Below are 24,002 nucleotides of genomic sequence, written 5' to 3'. Positions count from 1 at the left end.
ATTTTATTTTATAGTACCAATAGCAACAACAACCATTATTATTATTATTATTATTATTATTATTATTTAATTTTGGCCAAATTGTGCAGCCCTGCAAACTGTTTATTTTTTAAGTCATCTTTTAAATTTCAGTCACATTTTTAACAGAAAAGCCCTGCAGCCCTACTCAAGAACCCTACTAAATATCTAATCGTGTTTGTCCATTTAATAAATCAGCTCTATATTTTTAGTGAAATCAGGTGAGCAGGAACTGTACATGGAAACATTGTGCTCCATCGTCATAGCAACTGAGCAGAAACTTCGCCCCTCAAAACATTGTAGCGCTCTTTGCCAGTTCATAATTTATGGAGCGGGAACAGAAGCTTTCAGAGCCGTTTTGAAGGCATTATAGGTAGGAATGAACCAGATGAGCTCACCCTCTTTCATGAAGGGGGTCGCAGCTCTACGCTTTGGTAAAACCCACTTTACAGCCACTTTGGAAAAAGACCCATCATCTCTGAGCCAAGAAATGTAAGTGCTGCGCCCCGTTTCTCCACAGGTTTCTATACCAACCAGAGATCTTATAATGTGTAAATGATTTGATAATGAGCTATAGGCTATGACATCACTGCACATGGTCTAGCTAGCGAAGCGGTGTTCGTATATTTTAAGCTAACACAGCTGCCGCGCTATGATATGCCTGTCCTGTTCCCTGGAAAACTTGACTTTTTGGCCTACATTTTGGAAGCTCATTTTCTTTAGATCATAACTCCGTGACTATGACTCGAGCGTTGCGTGTTTATCTTAATAAAGATGACACCGAAGTGTCTGTTAAATTTTATAAAACGAAGGAGTAGTTGTTTGGAAATTTTGTCAGGATGTGCGCAATGTTTTCTCAGGATAACCAGTGCAATTTATTCTTTTTAAAATGATTAATTAATGAGGGGATGACATTAAATAAGCCAATGAATGCATTTTTTGGCTCACACTATGAGAGGGGGGGGGGGCAATATTGGCAATATTTACTAATATTGCCACATTGGGATTCAGATATCTTTGGAATTGAACCTTAGGGTCTTAAAAATTAAGAAAAATTCACTTTACAAGTCGAACATATATGTGTGTTGGAAGTGTGTATACACATCCATCCTATAATGATCAAAATCCACCCAGTGTTTTTTTTTTTTTTTTTAAATCCCCTTTCTCAAATCAGGCTGTTCTGAGGTCCCTGTCAGAATGACGTAGTTCTGTACAGACCGCTCCCATGATAGTTGATTGACAAGACCGTCTTACCTTAGACCCGCCCTGAGTGAGAGCTGTCCGCCTCTGGTGCAGATGTCTCCAATTAAGCGATTGAAGTGTTTAGTTGTTGGATGTAATAATGAATATAGTAGTAGAGCCGCTGAAGACACAGAGGATTAACGTTACTTAAATTTTTTATTTTTTTTTGTTAAAAACTGTTTGTTTTATTTTGTGGAACAGTAGTACAAAACAAAAACCATCTGTACAAATTTAAAACCCAACCCATCCCACCCCTTGGTAGATTTAAAAAAGTTAAATAAATAACATAATAATAATAATAATAATAATAATAAACACATATTAATATTAATAGATGAATAACAATAAAATAATTTTGACAAAGATTTTAGAAAAGAAGACACAACATTAAAAGCTGAATGACATGAATTAACAGTTTTCACGTTAGATCCATGTATATGAGAAGTAGAGAGTTCGATTGAGATAATGTCCAACAAATACACCGTCCAGGTTCATCTGTCCATTGTGTCAGGATTCCAACGCTTGACCAGCAATGTTTTTGCTGCTGTGAGAGCAGCTAACAGTAAAGATCTTTGTTGGACGGACAAGGTGAAGTCCCAAAAGTCATTAATGAAAAAATGGTGCGGAGTCAAACATATCTCAGTACCCAACAAATATGATAGGTCCAGAACTTGAGTCCAAAAAGGTGAGAGAGAGGGGAACTCCCCCCAAAAATGCAAAAATGTGCCTAAAACATCTTGGGAACAGAGATTACACTTAGGAGAAGATGACAGATTCATATTAAAACGTTTCATAGGAGTCAAGTAAACCCTATGCAGCAATTTCCAATGAATCATTTGGTGATTAGGGTTTTTAGAAGACAATTTAAACAGACCCCATACCTGATCGGAAAATAAAACATGCACATCCTCATTAAGATCCTTAGCCCAAACAGTAGTAATAGATAAAGGTTTGTATGAATGCTCAAGAAGAAAGAGATAGATGACTGAAGCAGAGGAGGGAGATTCCTCAGAAGGAAGGATTAGTTTGTGTAAAGAGTGAACAGGCAGTTGAGAGTCAAGGCACCCCATACACCCGAAGGGCCGATCTAATGCGCAAATACATAAAAAAGGAGGTGCCTGGCAGATTATATTGAGTTTTAAGATGCTGGAAAAATTTTAAACCACTATCATCATACATATCTCAGAGTGTTTACTTTATTATGAGTCCATTGCGGACAATGAAATGGAGTACTGCCTGACAAAAGGTTATTATTGTGGAAAATAGGCGAATGCTATGCCATTTTGTAACTAGTTGTGAACATCTTTCAACATCCCTCCATGTGGAGAGGAAATGGGTTACAATGGGACCAAACCGAGATTTACGCTGCCTAAGCGGAACACCCGAATAAACAAGATGCATCACTTTATACGGATGAACAATAGATTCCTCAATTGCTCTCCAACACACAGAAGCGACAGGATCAAACCAAACTGCTAAAGAGCGGAGGGAAAAGGCTTGAGCATACAGTCTAAAATTAGGGAAGGAAAGACCTCCATGTAATCTACATTGTTGTAAGGTTATCAGTTTAAAACACATGCATCTAGTTTATTCCAGTAGCCAACCGGTGGAGCGAGAGAAATCATGGAAGAAAAGAAATGAATACGTGGGAGAACATTTATTTTAATCACCGATATACGGGCCCCATAGTCACATATTGACTATTTATTATTTCTATTTGTTTTTTTTTTTAAAAGATAGAAAGAAAAGATAGATAAGGAATACAACTAAAACAAATAAAATATCATAATCGATACTGTATGCACAATGAACTATGTACATTAGTTAAAGTGAACAGTGAAAGACACAGTCACCTAACCATTTAGAGCAGTGCTTCTCAAAGTCCGGACTCCGGTCCGGATCCGGACCCGGAGGGAATTCAATCCGGACCCGCTTCTATTTCATATTTCAAGAACACTAATTATATTTCCTACTTTGATAAACGCACGTTAAACTTGTAAATCATTTGTTTATTTATTCTTATTTTTTTATGTCTTTTTGGAGAAGGTCCGAAATTGCAGGCGAGATATTGAAACTTTTCCTTCATGACATTTGTTGTCATCATGACATCCAGTGAGCGTATGACGTTTGACATAATCGGGCGACATTTCACCGCTAATATTTTTATTTTTTTGTTTTGTTTTGCTATCACTTATATTATGGCAATTTGTCTTATAGCAGTGCCCAGTGTATACATTTATTTGAGGCGGCTTGTCATCAAAACTGACCGCTACAAATAGATTTTACAAAAGGCTTATACTTCGTTGAATAAACTGAGCACTGCGCGTTTCAAAAAATAAAATGCTGCGCGGGTGTTTTTATATGACTGTATCTTTTAAAAGAACCGTCCGTTTTCTTCAGAAAAGCTTTGATGCCAATTTTCATTTGGTCTTTCCTGTAATGGCTGATAAAGTAGCGCTTATTTGATTACAGTCGTTACCGGGGAAACAGCTATATATCACGCTCCAACAGCGCCTCCTGCTGGCAGAGAATCAACTTGCATTTGCTAGTCTGCGGGAAACACTGTCTGTCAGCAAACATAAACAAAAAAGCATGCTTCAGAACTGTTTTGAGAAGGTGCTTAAGTTTTGAGCCATGTATTATTACTATGAATTAGGCTACTACTACTCTTACTATCTTGTGCCCTGCAATAACCATTTACGCAAACTCTCTTTTGATATAAAGGGAAAAAAAGAGAAAATCGGCCCAAACAAATCAGCATCATGTATCGGCCATAGGCTGCCCTGATTTCTAAATATTGGCCAGAGAAAAAACATTATAGGTCGACTTCTACTGCTGACACTTAAATTAATTGTTTTGCCACTTTTGCACTTGTTATTAAAGTATTTTGAATGCAAAGGGAACCTTTTTTTTTTTTTAAATGAGTGTTTATTTGTTATATGTTATGTATGTTTATTAAAAACACGTTTTGTAATAACCAATTGTTCCGGACCTTTGACACTGATGAAAATTCAGATTTGGACCTTTGAATGTAGACTTTGAGAACCCCTGATTTAGAGCATCTCTTCTCTGACTAGACAGCAAATGTCTAGCTGAAGCTCACTGAGAGTTGGTGCATGCGTTTTTCCATTTTTTCATGTTCCCCATCCTTTCCTATCAAAATGCATGCTACAGATGCAGATGCGAAAACGCAGAAAATCTAACCTGATACAATTTTTTTTGACGGACAAAAGTTTAGGAGGCAGTTTGCAAACGTGATTGACACAACGTGAGGTCAAACTTTTTTAACGTGTGAAAATTTCGGACTCCGTGTGCAGTGACCTTTAGTTTAAACCTTCATATACTCACTTGGTTTAATGTGTGCTTTTAAGAATGAAAGTCAGGGGCCAAATTTACGGTTAAACTATGTGCCCTTTTTCTCCATCATGTTGTGGAAGCTTTGACTTCCTGAGGGTCGATGGAAAAGACATCATTTGCTTGGACGGTTCAGTCCATATATTCTTAGTTTACAGCTATATTTACTGTTCCTCAGGGAGTTTTGCACCCGTTTTTGTTGGTTGTGAACAAATCAACTGGTTTTAGTATATATTTTTTTTCCGCTGAAGCAGCAAAAGGCCAGAGAAAGACTTGTTTAAGACTTGAAAGTGGGCTTTTAAAACTTAATCTTAGATGTCTCTGCAGTTTTTTTTTATTGTGTCTTAGGAGATTTGTCACGTTGCAGTCAGCACACATTTTAGTGTAGGATTTTCAAAAATGTTCCAAAAACAGGATTTACAACAGTTTTCACTCATAAATTGCTAGTAAATTTCACCAATAAATGCAAATAAATTGACATTGAATTAAACAAGACAATTTTAAGTAGGAAGTATTTTGTTGTAAAAGCGTATTCCGATAATCTTTTTCATTTACAACTTGCACTATTTTTTATAGTTTACCTGCAATGACTCACGTTCCTGCTTTGTACAACAGTGCCAATTTCTTTCAAACTATTTTCAGACATTAAGTAGTTTCTTGAGTTTGATTCCCCTTGCGTGAAATATAATCGATGCTGCTTTTGAGGAAATTGTTGAGATTTGTTACCTGACTCCCGTATGCTTCAATAGTTCCCTGAGGCTGAAATCTTAAACTATTTACTACGGTCCGAATCACTCAGGCTTCATCTGCTTTCGAATTTTGTAATTTTCTTTTTTTGTATTTGGCATCCGCTTGCGTTGGAGTCTCTGCCAAGTGAAGTCTGTGCTCTCTGCGTTCTGTGTTTGCCGTACAATTATAATCAGAGCGGAGTGTCTCATTTTTCAGTCATTACATAACAACACTTTTCCTCCATCTCATTTCCAGCATTTCTGTTTTTGTCTAACAGAAATGTTTTTTCCACAAGATATGATTTGACTCCAGTTGAGTTTCCCTTTAGTGAAAAAAGTCATGAGTTTCAACCGCAGATGAAAACTTGACTTATTGCTGTCCTTTGACGTGACCTCAACTGTCCTCTGCTTTTCTCTTTCATTTTTTTTGAGTCTGCTTCTTATATTCTGGTTTTGATCATTCATTTATTTATAAATAAATATATATATGTATGTGTATGTATATATATATATATAAATATATATATATATATAAACATATTTATTTATTTGCCAATTATTTGGAAAGATCCCCTTTCCATCATAACATGCATGCTGTCCAAAACACCCTGAAAGTGCTGAAAACCTCTCTGAAGTCCAGCATTTTAATGCACATTGGCATCATAGTGATAACTTCTGTACAATCCAACACCACAAACATTTTATCATATGACATGCTCATTGTTTTCAGCTGTATTTATTAAAAACGAGTCATCTTTTGCACAAGTTTTGAAACGTTTCTCATCTCTTCAGGTGAGCTTCTGGTTGGTGCGGGAAATCCTGACCGCTCAAACCCTGAAGATCCGTGCCGAGATCCTGAGCCACTTCGTCAAGATTGCAAAGGTACATTAGTGAACAGCTGTTTACGCAATCATAATCTTTTTGCATCGATAAGAGACATAAAAATTGCTAATCCACCATCATTCTGTACATACAGTATGATGGTGGTCATAATAAACGTCACAATGTCAATGATACCGGTTTATTCACAAGAATATGCTTTGAATCTCTTCAGTCATTTGTGCAGCAACTACATTTCCCATCATGCAGTGCGACCTTAGAATTTGTCCATAACTAGGAGTCTTTGAAAACAGCATTTCTGTCTATGATGCCTTAAAATGCTGATGTAGGCAGATCACCATGATTTGGAAGAGATCTGAAAGGCAATCAGAGCTTTTAAAGCGAGTCTGGTTTAGATATACTGTAGAAATGTTACACTAATGATGTTGAATCGCTCCAGCTATATCGTGCTAGAATAAAGCTGGATGTGTGTTAGTCTGTCCAACTTTGACGGTTCACCTCATTAGTGTGCACTAGAGAGGGATCTGCTTTGAAATAAGGTCAATTGGCACACTAAACGATTAACAAAGCATTATTTAGTTTTATTATATATTAGCATGCATCGGTTTTCCATCAAATTTCCATTTCTTTACACAAAGAGCTTAATGAAGTCAAGCCAGAGCTGAAATTTACAATATATAGAATGTTTATAATGAACAATTTTTTGATTAGTGCTATTCATTTTTATTTATCACATCTTTAGTCATGTTATAGAAACGCTCCATCAGGGCTAATGAATGAGTCACTTTTATACGCCTCTCTGACTGATTTAGATCCTAGAACGTCTGGAAATAGTTCCACAGACATTACCTGCAACTATTTAGGTGCACTTTGAATCATTTTCCTGATTTTTAAACTGAAACAATTGCACTAAATGTTAGTATATATTCATATTAAAGATGATTTTCTCAATGCTAGAGTAATTTCTTCTACCACAGTTTAAATGAATAGTTTCAGGCCATCCGAGATGGTGATGATGATTTCTTCATGGGAACAGATTTGGAGAAATGTAGCATTACATAACTTGCTCAGCAATGAATCCTCTGCAGTGAATGGGTGCCGTCAGAATGAGAGTCCAAACAGCTGATAAAAACATCACAATAATCCACACCACTCCAGTCCAGCAATTAACATCTTGAGAAGCCAGTTTCTAATCCATCATTATGCATCAATACTGCTTTCTCCGGTGAAAAAGTCATCTGGTCTGAATCAGGAGAGAAATCTGCACAGATCAAACAACGTTTACAAGCCAAAATAGTTCTAAACAAATACAGTATGTTGGTGGATTCTGATGTGAGAAGACAACAGGAGATGGACTTTTTCGCCGGAGAAAGTGTTATTATGGATTATGGACCTGTATTTTGGCCAGAAGTGATGGTTTGAAGTTAAAACCGTCTTAATGATGTTTTTTTCAAACATGCAGCTTTTCACTTGACAAGACATTAATTGATATCACAGTTTAATATGCAGATACTAAAACATTGTTGTTATTTTTGGGAACGTGCAAGCGGCACAGAAATTGCACGCTTCACTTTTAATGCCGTTTAACACACAGTATGAAGAGTTTTGTTTTGTTTTTCATCTTAAACTTGATAATTACTCTGACAAATGTTTGCGCACCCTTCATCTGGATGAGAAGAGCCCTTCGCTGTACCGTCTTCATCTCAGTAAACTCATCAAAACTAGCCACGTCAGTGAAGCGGCTGGAATATCATCCTTCAGAAATCTCATGACTAAATCTCAGAGGAACACTTTCTGACAGAACAAAAGCTGAAAAAAACCCTCAGATTGTAATCATCATGAGTCGATCCGGGCGTGCCAAATTTGCTGAAGCGAGCACAAAGCAGTTTTCCATCATTCTAGAGTTTGTTGGGTCTTCATTGTGGGAGTAATGATGAAAGCAGGTCCGTATCTTACTGAAGGTCACTGTCTTTTAGTGGACGCCGTCCAATCGGAGAGCAGTAAAGGGAGTTTTGAGTGTGGGCGGTAGCTGTGACATCATCTAACCTAACAAACAGACAGTAGTACATGTCTGCTTCATTAAAAGTGCATTTTTACAAATTGCAAACCAAACCTTTCATTACATACATTTAATAGCAAAACATGATCATATGCAACCAGTAAAGTGGAAGTGATTGCCATATAAATGTTCTTTTTCATTGCAAACAATTATTTTCTTCTGTATTTTTGTCTTAAATTATCTAAACATTCTTAAGTCAAGATAAAATTACTCACTACAAAATGACAACGGGTCACCTTTATGACAAGTCAAATCTCCGTTGTTTCTATAGCGGTTTATACCATTCAGAATGTTTCACCGCAGTCTCACAGTTATGACAAGTAACTTTACATTTGAAACCATAAAAAAAGTCTGTCAAGGGAGTAACTTTGATAGAGTTTTCAAGAAACAAATTCATCAAAATGAAGTGACTTTTTGAGTAAAACCAGAAAAAAATATCTCCCAATGGGGTTAGCAAAGTAAAGTGGTTTTCCCTTTTAATTAAGTAAATTTTCCTGACCTTACTGGCAGTTCTTTTTCTCTCTTAAATTAAGCATAAACAAAAAAATATTTAATATGTCTCATTGATTGACTGTGAGTTCATGCACCTCAGTTTTTGCCAAAATTATCCACAAATAATGCTTTTTCACTCACACATTGAACTAACTGACAAAATATTAAAACCAAGATTTGATGATAATGCAGTGTAATGAGACATTTACAAGCTATTTTTATCATTTTTAAACCAGGAACACTAAATTAGGTAAAGGATTTTCAGCACAGCACGAGGGTTACTGAAAATACTTTTACTTCTCAAGTAAATGTTTCTTTAAGTGATTTATGATGTTTTAGGAATGTTTAGATATTTGTTCTGGAAAACCAGATGAAATACTGAGCAATAAATCTTTATTTTTTCAGTGTTGACTCTCTCCTGTGCTTTAAACACACTTTTGTTTAATTGCTTTCTATGTCTGCAGAAACTTCTAGAGCTGAATAACCTTCATTCTATGGTGTCGGTGGTGTCAACATTGCAGAGTGCTCCCATCTTTAGACTGAGCAAGACCTGGGCGGTAAGAAACACGCTCAACATTTACTGTACACACATTTGTCAGGCTGTCTGAATGAAACAAACCTGCACCCTAAGGGACACTGTTTTCTTATTTACTTTATTTAAGAAACGGTTCACAGTTCACTTTCGGCTCACTTCTCCCCACAGTATAGCTAAATAAAGCCAGACTCATCCCAGACCTCAAACTAGGGGTGGGCGATATGGGAAAAATATCATATCACGATTTTTTATAGAAATATCACGATTCACGATTTTTATCCCGATTCTTTGTTAGTTTTACTATTTTGGTTTTACAAGTTGTCTGAGCATTACAGCCAAACTAGAAAGACAAAGATGCATGGCAGATATTTAGGCCAAAGTGGGCGAAGATAAAAAATCTGTCATTATTTTATTTTTCTTATTAAAAAATAAGAACAAAGATACACATTACAAATACACATAATATACAAATAAAACAAACAGTGCTTTATTTCCAGGTACAATAGGTGTATTTAGCAGAGCATTCAATGAAATTGAATGAACAAATATAAAAATAAAACACTAGATAGACTGATTCCTAAAGCAACTGTATTAAAGTTTTTCAGTCAAGAATAGTGAGTGATTTTTCTCTTTGTGTTTTGTTGTTTTGTTAAGGTTAAATGAATAGTTCCCCCACGAATTAATATTCTGTCATCTGTCTGTCAATTCTGTCATAATGTTTTATTTTTATATCATCATTTACTCAAAAGTTGTTTTAAACCGGAATGAGTTTCTTTCTTCTGCTGAACATAAATGCCATTTTGAAGAAGGTGGAAAACCAAACAGTTGCTGGTCCTCAGTGACTTCCATAGGATTTTTCTTTCCTACTATCAAAGTCAATGTAGACCAGCAACTGTTTGGTTTTCCACTGAGTAAATAATGACAGAAATTCAATTTTAGGGTGAACTATCCCTTTAATGACAGTCGACAGCATGTTTAGTGTCCTGTCCCTTTAAGAGCTGCACGCATCTAATATACAGTACAGGCACGCATCCGTTTCTCTCTTAACTATTTACTTTCATTTTAGAGATAACCAACTCAGTCTGTATGTAAACCTTGTGTGTTTTGACAGTATTAGCTCAAAAGATAAGTTAGTTGAGTAATCAGGCGCTGTTAGACAGGCGTTTTAGTGCGCGTGCTTCAGGTGTATGCGCTCAGAACAAGCGCACGTCAGACCAGCGCGCGAATTAAACATTTAACCAGCAAGGCTTGTATGCAAATAATGTACTTTTGCGATCGCGAATAAGTGCAGTGTCCTGTCTGAGTAACTCTACTGCTGTATGTCGTGTTGTACAGTATATAGAGACGGAGACCAGAACTGTATTTGACAATGTGCGCGGTAGCGCGATACTACGATATTTCTTCAAAAGCAGATCGTGGAGACATTTTTATCGTCCACGATCAAAAATCGTCATATCGCACACCCCTACCTCAAACCTTTGGCTGTTTAATCACAATGTCTGTATTATACAAATGTGTTGCTCATACATCACAATAATTACGTTTTCCACACTTTGCTCACTTAGTCCTGTAATTATTTTCCCCTGCTCACTTTGAAACTGATGGTTTTTAACACAAGCGTCTGTCGTTTAAAATGGAAAGTTGCTCTTTAAGATCTAACTTAGAAACGTGGAATCCAAACATAACACTTTTCTCATCCTACTGTATACTGAATGGCTTTCAATAAGTGTAGATTGCAGAAAACATTAGTCATAACTAGTGATGATCCCAAATGAAAATTTTTGGATGAAATCAAAGTTATGTAGAAACTGGGATGAAAACCGAAAGCAAAAAATGGTCCTTTGAAGGTAGCAACTGTTTGAAATGCAATATACTTCAGAATTTCTGATGTTTTTGAAAGTCTCTTATTCTCACCAAGGCTGCATTTGTTTGGTAAAAAATACAGTAAAATCAGTAATATTATGAAATATTATTACAATTACATTTATGCATTTAGCAGACACTTTTATCCAAAGCGACTTACATTGCATTCAAGTTACAGTATTTTTTTTTTTTACATTTTTATCAGCTCTTGCTTTCCCTGGGAAAATGCATCCTTGCTGAATAAAAGTTTATTTAAAAAATGACTGTACATTTGAACAATAGTGTAAACTACATCAGTTTGGTACAAACGCTCCGTAACGTATCACACAAAAGAAGGATGAACTGAGACAATTTCACTGTATTTGGCAAAATTTCCTTAAATATGTTTTTGTTTTGCAAGACCATTTGCATTTCTTGGATTTGTATCCACTTGCATCATATTAAAACATAACAGGGATTGTTAGACTGTCGTTCTTGCACAGTATTGCGTTAAATCATGTGGGTCAAAGTCGAGACGTCCCATTTTGGTCTCTGCATCAAATTAAATTGACAAAAGTGATTTTATACTCACAGAAAGCACATTAAATGCAAATGATGTCTACTTTAATATTTAATTTAATTTACTTTTAATCCAAATATTTGTGAATTAATGTTCATCTTCATTCAGCGTAAGATATATATTTACGTGAAAATGAAACGGCATACTTATTCAATATACCTGTACTTATTCAAATGTATAAAAGAGAAGTGGTCATATTAAATGTAATTATATTTTAAATGATTTAAAGATTTAAAATGACAGTAAATTAGTTTTGGGGGCTTTTGACCCATGTATTGAATATGAAGTCATGTATTATGTTGCAGTTTCCAAAAAGTTGGGCCAGCTGGCTAGTAAAAACTTGCCAAAACCAGTTTATTTCTCACTTTTTGTGCTTAGCGAGTCTCCATTTTGGAAATTTAATCGCTTGATAATGAGCAGTTTAGTGACGGATGTCTGATCATGCTGTTCTTTCTGCCACTATCGATCAGGATGATCATGACAGCAGCAGGGCAACATTGAACTTTTCACTCCAGCATAGAACCGGAAAACATTGAAAATGATTTTTTTCATTCTTTTTCTTTTTGTTTTTTGCCACTGCTTCTAGTAGAAGTCAAGAATTGACTGATTGCTGGGTCACGCCAGCGACATCAGGTGCTTTTGTTTGAGTCTGGAAGCATACAGGAGCTTTTGAGGTTGAGGACTGAATGTCTGGGTGTGTGTTTTTTGGCGTTTGCCGTTGGATCCTCTTACACTTCATGTCTGAGGCCAGATGACCGCTTCCCCTAACAATTAACAGATGTTTGAAATATGGAAAGAAATGATGCTCTTAGGATGTGTTCGTCATTAAAATAGCAGATGAATAATTTCCTGCACTTTCATTCAATGAACAGTATGACCTTTGAAGAATTAGAAATGTATTTGCCATTTGATTTTGGTCACCGCTCAACGGCTGTGTTTCAAAACCTGTTGATTGGCCTCGCTGACTGCTGCCTATACCGCCTTCAAAAGCAGCGTCCCAATTGAACTGAAATTAAAAGCTTTTTAAGTGTCCTACAGGACTGTGCGCCATTCAGAACCGAATTTAGAATGCGTTTTAAATTCCAGTTCCGTTTTTGATTTTGAATTTGAGCTAACACAGAATTCAAAATTCGCATTTGAATTTAAGGAAGTGCAATTAAAATCAATTTAAAATAAAATAAAATTATAATTTGTTTTTACTATAAAAGCAAAAAACCTGAACAGAAAGGATGTGGTGGGTGTACGCTACCATTAAATAGTTTAGTGTCAGTAAGATTTTTAAATGTTTTTTTATTATTTATTTAATTAATAATACAGTAAAACCAGTAACATTCTGAAATATTACACTTCAAAATCATTGTTTTATATGTAAATATATTTTACAATCTAATTTATTCCTGTGATGCAAAGCTGAATTTTCAGCAGCCGTTACTCCAGTACATTAATAATAAATACATAATAAATAAAGAATGATTATTGAAGTAAAAACAAATACCATTTCAGTCTTTCTACTTTCATATTTCGCTTTAATTCAATGCGTTATTTGTAATTATTTGTGAATATTACTAGCGATTTTATTTTTTCATTTCATTACATAGTATATTTATAATCATGTACAGTAAATATAATTATAGTGTACTTATAATCAACATTTCTCTCACTCCATCTGCCTTTAATTTTTTTATATTTTTTGTTTTATGATTACTTGTATGATGTGATATTTTACTGAAGTTTTCTAGTTATTATGGAAGCTTGTTTCTGCAACTGGATAAAACAAATAAAAAAAAGGTAATTGTGACTTTTTATCTCACAGTTCAGTTTTTTTTTTTTCATTCACAATTTGAGCTTTTAATTTTTTTGAATTGCAAGAAATAAATCCGAATTCTGAGTTTATATCTTGTAATTCTGACTTTTTTCTCATATAAAAAATTGCAACTTGGCTTCTATATGTTATTGCCTTCAAATTTAGCCAAAAGATAGGTAACGTTACACTGCCTGTGGATTTGAAACTACCCTTTTGGACCAATTTGGATCCATTGGTCTGATCCATAATGCATCTTTAACGCAATGACTCTTCAAAATGCAGTGTTTTGTGCTGTTTCGTTAATGATTTTTAGCTGCAGGTTTAGTTCAGTGATACTTACCTCTGTGTTGGCTGCAGATGATGCCAAGATCAACTCTGCTGGCAGGTTTATGGCCCTGTGCGTCCACCCTTAGAAGAGCACCAGGGACACTTTGTCCTTTAAAAGCTGTTCTGCAGCCGTCGAGAAGGTCTGTGGCGCCGGAGGTTTGGCGTTGGTCGAGGTGACGTGGGTGGGAGGGATTCGTTTATGTACGGCTTAATAAATATGAACGTATCTGATTTATGTATAATATGCAAGGGATTGCACATAAACTATGATGTCAAGGGAACAACAACAAAAAATGAATTCCTCACTATAGGTGTGATGCAACAGGTTTCCAAGGAAAAGCAATTAATCTGTCCACATTTACAGGGAAATTCCACTCAAAAATGAAAATGATCATTTACTCACCCTCATTCCTCGGTTTGGTTAATACCTCATGTACAGTGGCCCTAAAGTAAATTAGGAGACTAGAACAAACAATCAACATGTATATTTCAGCAATTAAGGACAGAATCTCACTTTACATCTGGATTTATCACATGACATTTATTAAGTGCACTACTGTTCAAATGTTTGGGATCAGTTTTTTTTCCTCCCAAAAGAAATTAATACTTTTATTCAGCGATGATGCATTAAATTGATCAAATATGACGTTAAGGTAATTTAGAATGTTTGTTTGAACTTTCTATTCATCATAGAATCTTGAAAAATAAAATGTATTGCTGTTTCCACAATGTTTCTTGAGCAGTAAATCAGTATATTAGAATGATTTCTAAAGGATCATGTGACACTGAAGACTGCAGTAATGATGCTGAAAATACAGCTTTGATCACAGAAATAAATTACATTTTACAATTAGGGCTGTCGCGATTCGTCGATTTTTAAAAATGGCGCATTTCACGGACGAGAATCCATAATTACATAAAAACAACACATTATTAGACTATTTTCCATGGCTGCATGATATATTAAACCCATTTAAAAATCATAATTAAGCATAATTGTGAATTCACAAATGCTATGATTTAATTAAATAATTATATGTGATGCAGTTCTAACACAGTATATGTGCTTTAATTATTTCCATGCGCGTAGATTACACACGTTCGTTCACAGTAGTAACACAGAAACTGTTATCATTTACATGAGGAGCGTCTCAAACTCCATCTCTGCATGCTGTTGTGAGTTTGGGTTTATTATAACCTTCATCTGGGAACATAGCATCAGATTTGTAAGGTAAATCATTTATAAATCTACACAAACACAGGAGAATACATCACGATTTCAAAATAAAAGCTCAAACCTCACTCTGAGTTTACATGTTTTGATGTCCACATTCATTTAATTACAGCGGCTATAGCATTTCTGTCCTAAAGAAATGGCCAAATATGAAAGATTAAGTGGATATTTGGATTAAATGGTGCTTGGTCCATATTTTATATATTATTTGGTTTATTATTGTTATTAATATTATTATTATTATTAGTTTTCAATTTTTATTTATGTTCAGTTTTTGTTATAATTTAGATTTTATTGTCATTTATAAAGTCATACAGTTTTATTTCAGTGAACAAAAATGTTTTTTAATAGTTCTAGTTAACAATAATAGCCTTGATTGACAGCCCTGCTTTAGCTTTTTAGCTCAGTATCGTGTCTGGTTTGGACTCAGTATTATGATTAGTGATTTGAACACTAACGGCTCGTATTAAACTGGCTTGTAACTCGTCACACACCATAGCCGCTTTTCCACTGTCGGGCCAGAAGCTCCGCTGCGCTTCACTAAAACCCGCCCTTTACACACCTCTCTGGAACAACGTCATGCAACCCCATCACTTCACCAACAAAGAGAAATTATCAGAAAACTGATCAGAAGTCAACTAGCTCCATCACAAAACGAACATGATAAAAGCGGCCGTTTGTTTGCATGTTTTGTTAAAGATTTAAATCCAAAAGCAGCGTTGTTTTACAATAGCCTATTAAGCGATAAATTGATCATAATGAATTAATTTATAAGGATTGAAAATTAGTCACACAGAAATAGCGATGTGAACTGCTTTTTCACAAAAGAAAGAGGACAAATACTTATTCAGTCGAGTCTGTTTCTGTTTATTTGTAGTCATAGTATAGCCTATACATCACATTTAGAAAGAATTATAATTTCTATATTTTTCCATCAAAAATACGACCTGAGTACCAGAGGGAGCTCCCAAACAAAAAACATTATGTTTTATGACATATTCGGAGCTAAAGTCTCGAGACGAGACTTATGACAGATAAAATGTTAGGCCTACTAAATAAATACACAATTGTAATAGAGAATGAGAAGCTGATGTCTGATTTCTTCAAGCGGTCGTACTTACCATGTTTACTATGGTAACGTTAATGGCTAGCATGCATAGTTTTTGCATTGCTTATAAATATTTCTGCCTTGTAAGGTGATCATAATCCACATCGGATCAAGTTATTTCAAGCACTCACTGCTGTCTGTGAGTTTTGAGCTGTTAACTGTATGAAATGATCTGCGGCACTGACACTCTCCAGACACGGAGAAACTCCGTCTTTGTTCATAACCACACCTCTAGCCCCAGCTGGCCTGCTTTGGTGCAAGGTTTTCGTCGGGCCAAAAAACCCCGGCCGTTGGCCCCGAGGAAGCATTGACGAGGTACGATCAAGCCCCGGAAGTGACAGTGGAAACGCGGCTGGCCCTGGCACGCACTAGCATGCCAGCTTTTGGCCCGACAGTGCAAACACGGCTCATGTGTGCTACATGAATGATACCTCAACCATCCACAATGCTGAATGGTGAATTTTGGCAAGCATTACTGGAGAAAACAGGAAAGTATTACATGGTTAGCTAACACACTTTACAGCCCATCTGCAAGTATGAGCTGGATGTGATTTGTCTGTACTGTATTGAAAGCAGCCCATGTCTAATTAGTCTTGAGGGACCAGTAGCGCTTGTTTTATCCCCTAGTTACCAGCAACCGATGCGTCTTTCCTTACACCTGCTCTCTCAGCCAGAGACCTCCGGATGCTTTTGCCAGGTCCTGCACACATTTTCCTGCTCTGTCACTCCATTATGGTGCTTTATAGGACTTTATAGTGGCTTTGTTGCAAAACGGTCATTTCAATCCCTACTGTTGTTTAAAAAAGCAGAAGAAAGATTATCCAGTGTTCTCCGGCAGGATTAGCCTGTCGTTCGAGAGCTTTTCAACAGCTGGCACTGAGAAAATGGATTTGAAACGCAGATTGAGCAAATACTGGCTGATATTCGATGTTAGGCATGCTGAAACCACCTGAAACATGGTATATCCGCTTTCAACACCCTAAAGCCCAGAACTACCACTAGCACGACTGTTTTCCAAAACCGTGATTTAAATGAGCACTGACTTTTACCAGAAACTCTGTTAGCTGCATTACAGGCTTCATTGATGAGGAAGGTTAGAGTTCTGTGGACATTAGTTTTATTTATTAATTTTTGCATGCAAGAAAATCTCACTCGCAGATAAATATGGTCCCATGGTTGTACTTGATTCGTCTTGGGTTTTGATCAATGTATGCTTCATCCCATAAGCTCTAGTGGTTTCCTGGCGGACAGGTTGACGATCTGCAAAGTTGTTTTTTTTTTGGTAGAGCAACATGATGTGCAATACTTGTGTGTAGTGTTGCATCACAGACTACACAAATGCCAAGACGGTGCACTCATATTACTTTGAATGGGAGAAAGTGCAACACGCAATATGACGGAATAAGTCTCGCTTTCTAAATTATTTGGCCACCGAGTGAACAGACTTCCCTCAAAAAGGACTTGGTTGCAGGACTTGGATGCTTCGTATTTAGTGCTGCCATGTACTGCAGTGTAAGAAAATACCAAATTCTCTAAAAGTGACAAAACGGCGATTAAACTCTGCAGCGTGACAGGTTTCTTTTAATTTCTCCAGTGATTTTATTTTATTTTTTTCATTAAAATGTTTGATTATTTGAAGTTTTGCTCTTATGGAAGCCTGTTTCTGACAGGAAAACAAACAAACAAATATTTTTTATCTCACAATTCTGTCTTTTTTCATGATATTATATTTTTATAACTGATGTAAACTGAGAATTCCGAGATGAGAAGTAGATTTGTAAGATATAATTTCACAATTGCAAGAAAAAAGTCAGAATTGAGATAAAGTAGCATTTTTTTTTTGTGACAGAATTCCGAAAATTGTGAAGGGAAAAAAATCCAAATTGTGAGATTAAAAAGTTTTTTTCTTTCTTGCATGCTTGCTTTCATTTGTTTGTTTAAACATTTTCCAAAACTTTCAAACAAGTTTTTTTGAAGCCTATATTCAAAGATTGTATTTTTTGTTTAAATTCCAGTGAATTTCTTAATTTCTTTCTTTTAATTCTATCGTGTTAGATTCATATTCAAATTGCAATTTTGCATCCAGTTTGCCATAATTCAAATTCAGGAACTAAACTGTAATTTAAAAAGCTTTCTCAATTCAGTTCTGAATGGAAACATATGCAAAGAGAAACAAACGGATGATTTAAGAGCAACGTCATCGTGATGATGTCAGCCTTCATTCTGCACTGCTCTCTCTCATCTGGACACATCTGAGAGAATGCGGTTTGTTTGTGGACAACGGCTCAGCATTCAGCTCCATAGTTTGACACACAACTCCAGGCTGTTGTCCTGAACTGCTCCCTGAGCAGCTGGACTCTGTCAGGCAGATGTCAGGTGGTCAGACTTCCCCATACTGACCGTCCACTCATATACAACCAACCAAAGGCCACGTAAACACTGCAGCCAAATCCGGTTGTCAGTTCACCTTTTAGTGCTTAATCCTGTTCTCTACACACAGTTCAGTAATTTACGGGACTGACAGCCACATTCTACAACCGAAGAAAAATTCATTTAGCGGCAACTGCATTTACAGAAATGCTATGCAGTGTGTACAGAGCCGAACTGAACAAGTAGTTGTTAATGTCTTTTCTGTATGTGCAGTGTAAGAAATCACAGGGTACATTTGGACTCATTAGTGTTGCCAAATCTTGCTAGAACATATAAAGAACAAACCCATAATAATCTCAAATCCAAACACATTATTTTGGAAATAAGCCGCATTACCAGAAATCCTACTTTATTAACTCCATAATTTGGTTTGCTTTTTGAGCTGAGCCCAAACAACAACTCCAAAGACACTTAATAAGCATCACTTATAATAAGTGGACATGACAACATTTCAATAGTGCGCTCTATGCAGTAGCTCTTCAAACATAAACAAAATGCGATGGTTCTGACGGTGGTTTAGTTAAAATCTCAAAACATAACGAGACTTTGATTTCTGTAATAATACATTGGTTAAAAATAGCGGGTGCTAAATGCGTCAGAGTTATATTCAAGTTTTGAGAGTTCTGTTAAATTCACACTTGAAACAATAGTATAGGGAATTCACTACCGCGTTTAAATGCGGTTGGAACTTACGAGTGTGTACTGTGCATGGTCTCAACATCATGGTCAGATTTAAAAATTCAAATCTTTTAAATTCCACTTCCCATCATTCTAATTTCAATTTCGAATCCAGTCCTGCATGTTGTAACCAGATCAATTCAAATTCAGGAATTGTACTGGAACAAATTCTTCAGCTCTGAATTTTGGTTTCCGAGCAGAAAGCTACTCTTGTATCTCATCTTAAATTTGGAGCGATGTTTTTTTGGACCTGAAAGCGCTTTGGCTTTTTAATTGACAGACAGTCAAAGCTCGATTTCAGAAGCCTGGTTTGTTGTATTTAGACGTTACACTGGCTGTTAATCCATCTGACAGTGTTTCCATTGATCGTCTCTCTGGCGTGTCCGCTTTCATGTGTGATGGTGGAATAAAGGCCTTTCTGCCAGGATTCCTCATGTCAGTTCTTCCCTGCGTTGAACGTTAATGATTGCGGTGGGAACAGGCATCTGTGAGGCATGTAATGACACAAACCATTTGTTGTAGTCCATTAAATAAAAACGCATGCAAATTTTTATAAGTCATTCTCAATTGCTTTTAATATCCCGATTTTTGGACACTGTCGAAGAAAGTGGCTAAATCTCACGAAACCTGTCAAAAAATGTTCCAGTCATATTTCAGCCTGAAAACACATGAAAAAGAAAATTGCAGAAGAAAGATGGACATTTTTTAAAGTTTATCGTTCAGAGATTAGACCATCTCTGAATGTGCTGTGAATTTAACGCACATTTGGGAATGCTTTATGCGCTACGTTTACTTTATTTACACATTCGTATTATTTCCAACAATTTTATGAGCAGAAGTTTATAGTATTTAGACTTGTGTACAGATCCTTGCAACATGGGGCCATGCATTATCATGCTGCAACATGAGGTGATGGTCGTGGATGAATGGCACAACAATGGGCATCAGGATCTCGTCGCGGTATCTCTGTGCATTCAAAATGCCATCAATAAAATGCACCTGTGTTCATTGTCCATAACATACGCCTGCCCATACCATAACCCCACCGCCACCATGGACCACTCGATCCACAACGTTGACATCAGCAAACCGCTCACCCACACGACGCCATACACGCTGTCTGCCATCTGCCCTGTACAGTGAAATCAGGATTCATCCGTGAAGAGAACACCTCTCCAAAGTGCGAGACGCCATCAAATGTGAGCATTTGCCCACTCAAGTCGGTTACGACGACGAGCTGCAGTCAGGTCGAAACCCCGATGAGGACGACGAGCCTGCAGATGAGCATCCCTGAGACGGTTTCTGACAGTTTGTGCAGAAATTCTTTGGTTATGCAAACCGCTTGTTTCAGCAGCTGTCCGGGTGGCTCGTCTCAGACGATCTTGGAGGTGAAGATGCTGGATGTGGAGGTCTGGGCTGGTGTGGTTACACGTGGTCTGCGGTTGTGAGGTCGGTTGGATGTACTGCCAAATTCTCTGAAACGCCTTTGGAGACAGCTTATGGTAGAGAAATGAACATTCAATTCACAGTAGGGGTGGGCGATATGGAAAAAATATCATATCATGATTTTTTTTAGAAATATCACGATTTTATCACGATTTTATCACGATTCTTTGTCATGTTGGTTTTACTATTTTAGTTTTACAAGTTGTCTGAGCATTACAGCCAAACTAGAAAGACAAAGCCTTTCAAGGTAGCAAAAAAAAAGACATGGTAGATATTTAGGCCGATTCACGATTTTATCACTCCGTTTTATCGCCATCTTTAGATTGTAGAGCAACCATTCTTTTTTTCAGATCCTCAGAGAATTCTTTGCCATGAGGTGCCATGTTGAACTTCCAGTGACCAGTATGAGAGAGTGAGAGCGATAACACCAAATTTAACACACCTGCTCCCCATTCACACCTGAGACCTTAAGACACTAATGAGTCACATGATACCGGGGAGAGAAAATGGCTAATTGGGCCCAAATTGGACATTTTCACTTAGGGGTGTACTCACTTTTGTGGTCAGCGGTTTAGACATTAATGGCTGTGTGTTGAGTTTTTTTTTTTTAGTTACATTTACACTGTTATACAAGCTGTACACTCACTACTTTACATTGTAGCAAAGAGTCATTTCTTCAGTGTTGTCACGTGAAAAGATATAATAAAATATTTATAAAAATATTCTCACTTCTGTAAGATACTGTATATATATCTATTTGATATTTATGTCTGTCTTATGGTCAGTTTGTAAAATTTTCCTGGATGATGTGGCATTTTCAGATCATAAAGCAGTCACGTGTGAGATCGCTTTCAGTCACGAAATAAGTAATTCATCTGTTTCATCCTGCCATGTTCGTAAAGTTGACTCTACTTCTGCTGAACGTTTTGAACATCTGTGCATCAGGGCTCCTTCTACGACAACTTTGGAGAATTCCCCTACTCACCTGGATGTGGAGTTGCTGTTGAATTTATTCAATTACTCATCCTCTTCCATTTTATATTCTGTTGCCCCTGTAAGAATTAGAACTAATAAGCCTACATCTGAGCCCTGGCTTAATGAGGTCACTCGGGACTTTTGACAGGCTTGCAGAAAAGCTGAGTGCAAGTGGAAGAGGGATAAATTGCAGGTGTCATATGAGATTTATAAGGAGTCTCTCTCCGCTTATCAGGGCAAAAAGGAAATATTTTTCTGACTTTATTAACAATCATCATAAGCTTGGTGTTTTATTTCGTACCATAAATTCTGTGATTAACCCAGGGGTCAGTACTTTTACTGATGAGTAATTTAATACTTTAAATTACTTTAATTTTTATAGATAAGATCATGTTAATTAGGTCTGAAATTCTTAACTGCAATAGTGACTTTCTTGTTCCTGCTGTGTGCTCTGCTGCACTTGCTCAGTTCGAGCCTGTATCTCTTGCAACATTGATTGAGATTGTAGGTTGGATGAAACCTACTAACGGTCCATTGTATATTTTTTTATTTTTCCACTTTAAGACGCTATTCAACATTATTAGCCCTAGTATTTTGTCTATTATTAATGGTAGCCTTGTTTCTGGTGTGGTGCCATTATCGCTGAAACATCGTTGAATGCTGTTTTGCAGCCTCTTTCTTTTTTAAAAAAAGCCAAATTTGGATAAAACTGTGTTGTACAATTTTAGACCTATTTTAAAACTTCCTTTTTTGTCTAAGATCTTAGAGAAGATTGTTCTAACTCAATTGCAGAGCTTTTCGGATTAGAATGCTGTTTATGAGGTTTTTCAACAAGGTTTTAAGGCCTACCATAGTACCAAGTCTGCACTGTTAAGAGTACTAAATGATATATTATTATCAAGGGATTCAGGGCACTCTGTGGGTCTTATGCTTTTAGACCTTAGTACAGCATTCGACACAATAGACCATGGGATTCTTATTTCCCGTCTTGAAGAGGTGGTTGGCATTTAGGGTTCTGCTCTCGATTAGTTTGGATCGTTCTTATAGGAATAGGAGTTTTTCTGTCAGCATTGGTCAAACTTTTTCATCCTCTGTACCACTGACATGCGGGGTTCCTCAAGGGTCTATTCTCGGCCCTATTTTATTCTCGTTATATATCTTACCTTTAGGGTCGATTTTTTTTTGTAAATATTGAATTACTTTCCATTTTTATGCTGATGACACACAAATTTATATGCCCTTTAAGAACAATGATGGAAATGCCCTTGATTCTCTTATGAAATGTTTAATTGAAGTTAAGACCTGGTTGTTGTCAAAAAAAAATTTTTTTTTATTTTAATTTGTTATTCCAAAATCCAAATCAGAAATTAAATCATTTGTCATCGTCTCTGTTCTTTTGGTTTATGGTTATGTGTGTTCAAATCATTTGTGTCTCTTTTTCCTGTATGTTCGCAGTTCATGTAAGCATATCTGACGATTCCAAGCAGTGAGGCCTGTGTGTGTGTGTGTGTGTGTGTGTGTGTGTGTGTGTACACCCGTGTTTCCTATAGGTCCTGACCGCTTCCTCTTCCATTGTAATCCATCCATATTCTCAATGGAAATCATACGCCATCCCTTCTCCACCTCACGCAGATTCATCCATCACATTTTCCATCTCAATCAAATCTGCTCACCAAAAATGTGACACATGACACAATGTCTTCCGAAACTTCTTATCTCGCTGCCAACTATAAAACCAAGATGCTGTCTATCCCGATTTCATATCCCATTCCTCATATACCATTCCATATTCCACTTAATCGGCTCACTCTAAGTTTCCTTGCTGGGTGAGTTGAGTTACTGTATGTCTTTATAGCTTTGGTCCTCAGCTTTCTTTAGCTTTGCTATCTGATGTCCATTTAGCTTAGTCTGAAATCCCATCATAAAAATGTTCCTATGCAGCCACCAAAAGGATATTTGTCGGCTTGCATGTTGGGAAAGGGTCATGTCATTGTGGAGTGATATACAGTATTAGCAGGCTGTCTGCACTGTCTGAACATGAATTGAAGGAAATTTCCTCTTGTGCAGTAGTTTTTTCCACCAATCCCCCTGTGCGCCTTTTACATTATATCCATGTAATTGACATTTCCACCTACCAAGTGAAGACTTTTTGTATTACAGTACTTGCACACTTAGTGGTATTTGGACAATCATACCTATTACTATTTCTCATACAGTACTAAAGGTTAGTGATTAGAACAAAGCTATTTATGGTTTCTTCTGAAAATGTTAAGGTGCATTCCTGCAGCTGGAACAGTAAAATCATAGCAT

General features: G+C 36.6%; 1 protein-coding gene across 2 annotated transcripts in view; it reads left to right on the top strand.

Moving 5' to 3' along the window:
- Positions 1–24,002, top strand: part of LOC306870355 (ras-specific guanine nucleotide-releasing factor RalGPS1-like) — a 128,825-nt gene that overhangs the window by 33,741 nt on the left and 71,082 nt on the right. For both annotated transcript variants that reach the window (XM_079417582.1, XM_079417583.1), the window contains exons 6-7: positions 6,135–6,224; positions 9,198–9,290. In XM_079417582.1, the coding sequence (XP_079273708.1) occupies positions 6,135–6,224; positions 9,198–9,290 (183 nt within the window). The remainder of the gene's footprint in view (positions 1–6,134; positions 6,225–9,197; positions 9,291–24,002) is intronic.

This window comes from Barbus barbus (assembly GCF_936440315.1).
Source record: "Barbus barbus genome assembly, chromosome: 5".
NCBI classification, from domain to species: domain Eukaryota; kingdom Metazoa; phylum Chordata; class Actinopteri; order Cypriniformes; family Cyprinidae; genus Barbus; species Barbus barbus.
Note: the sequence above shows the minus strand (reverse complement) of the source record. Positions and strands in the feature narration are given on the sequence as shown.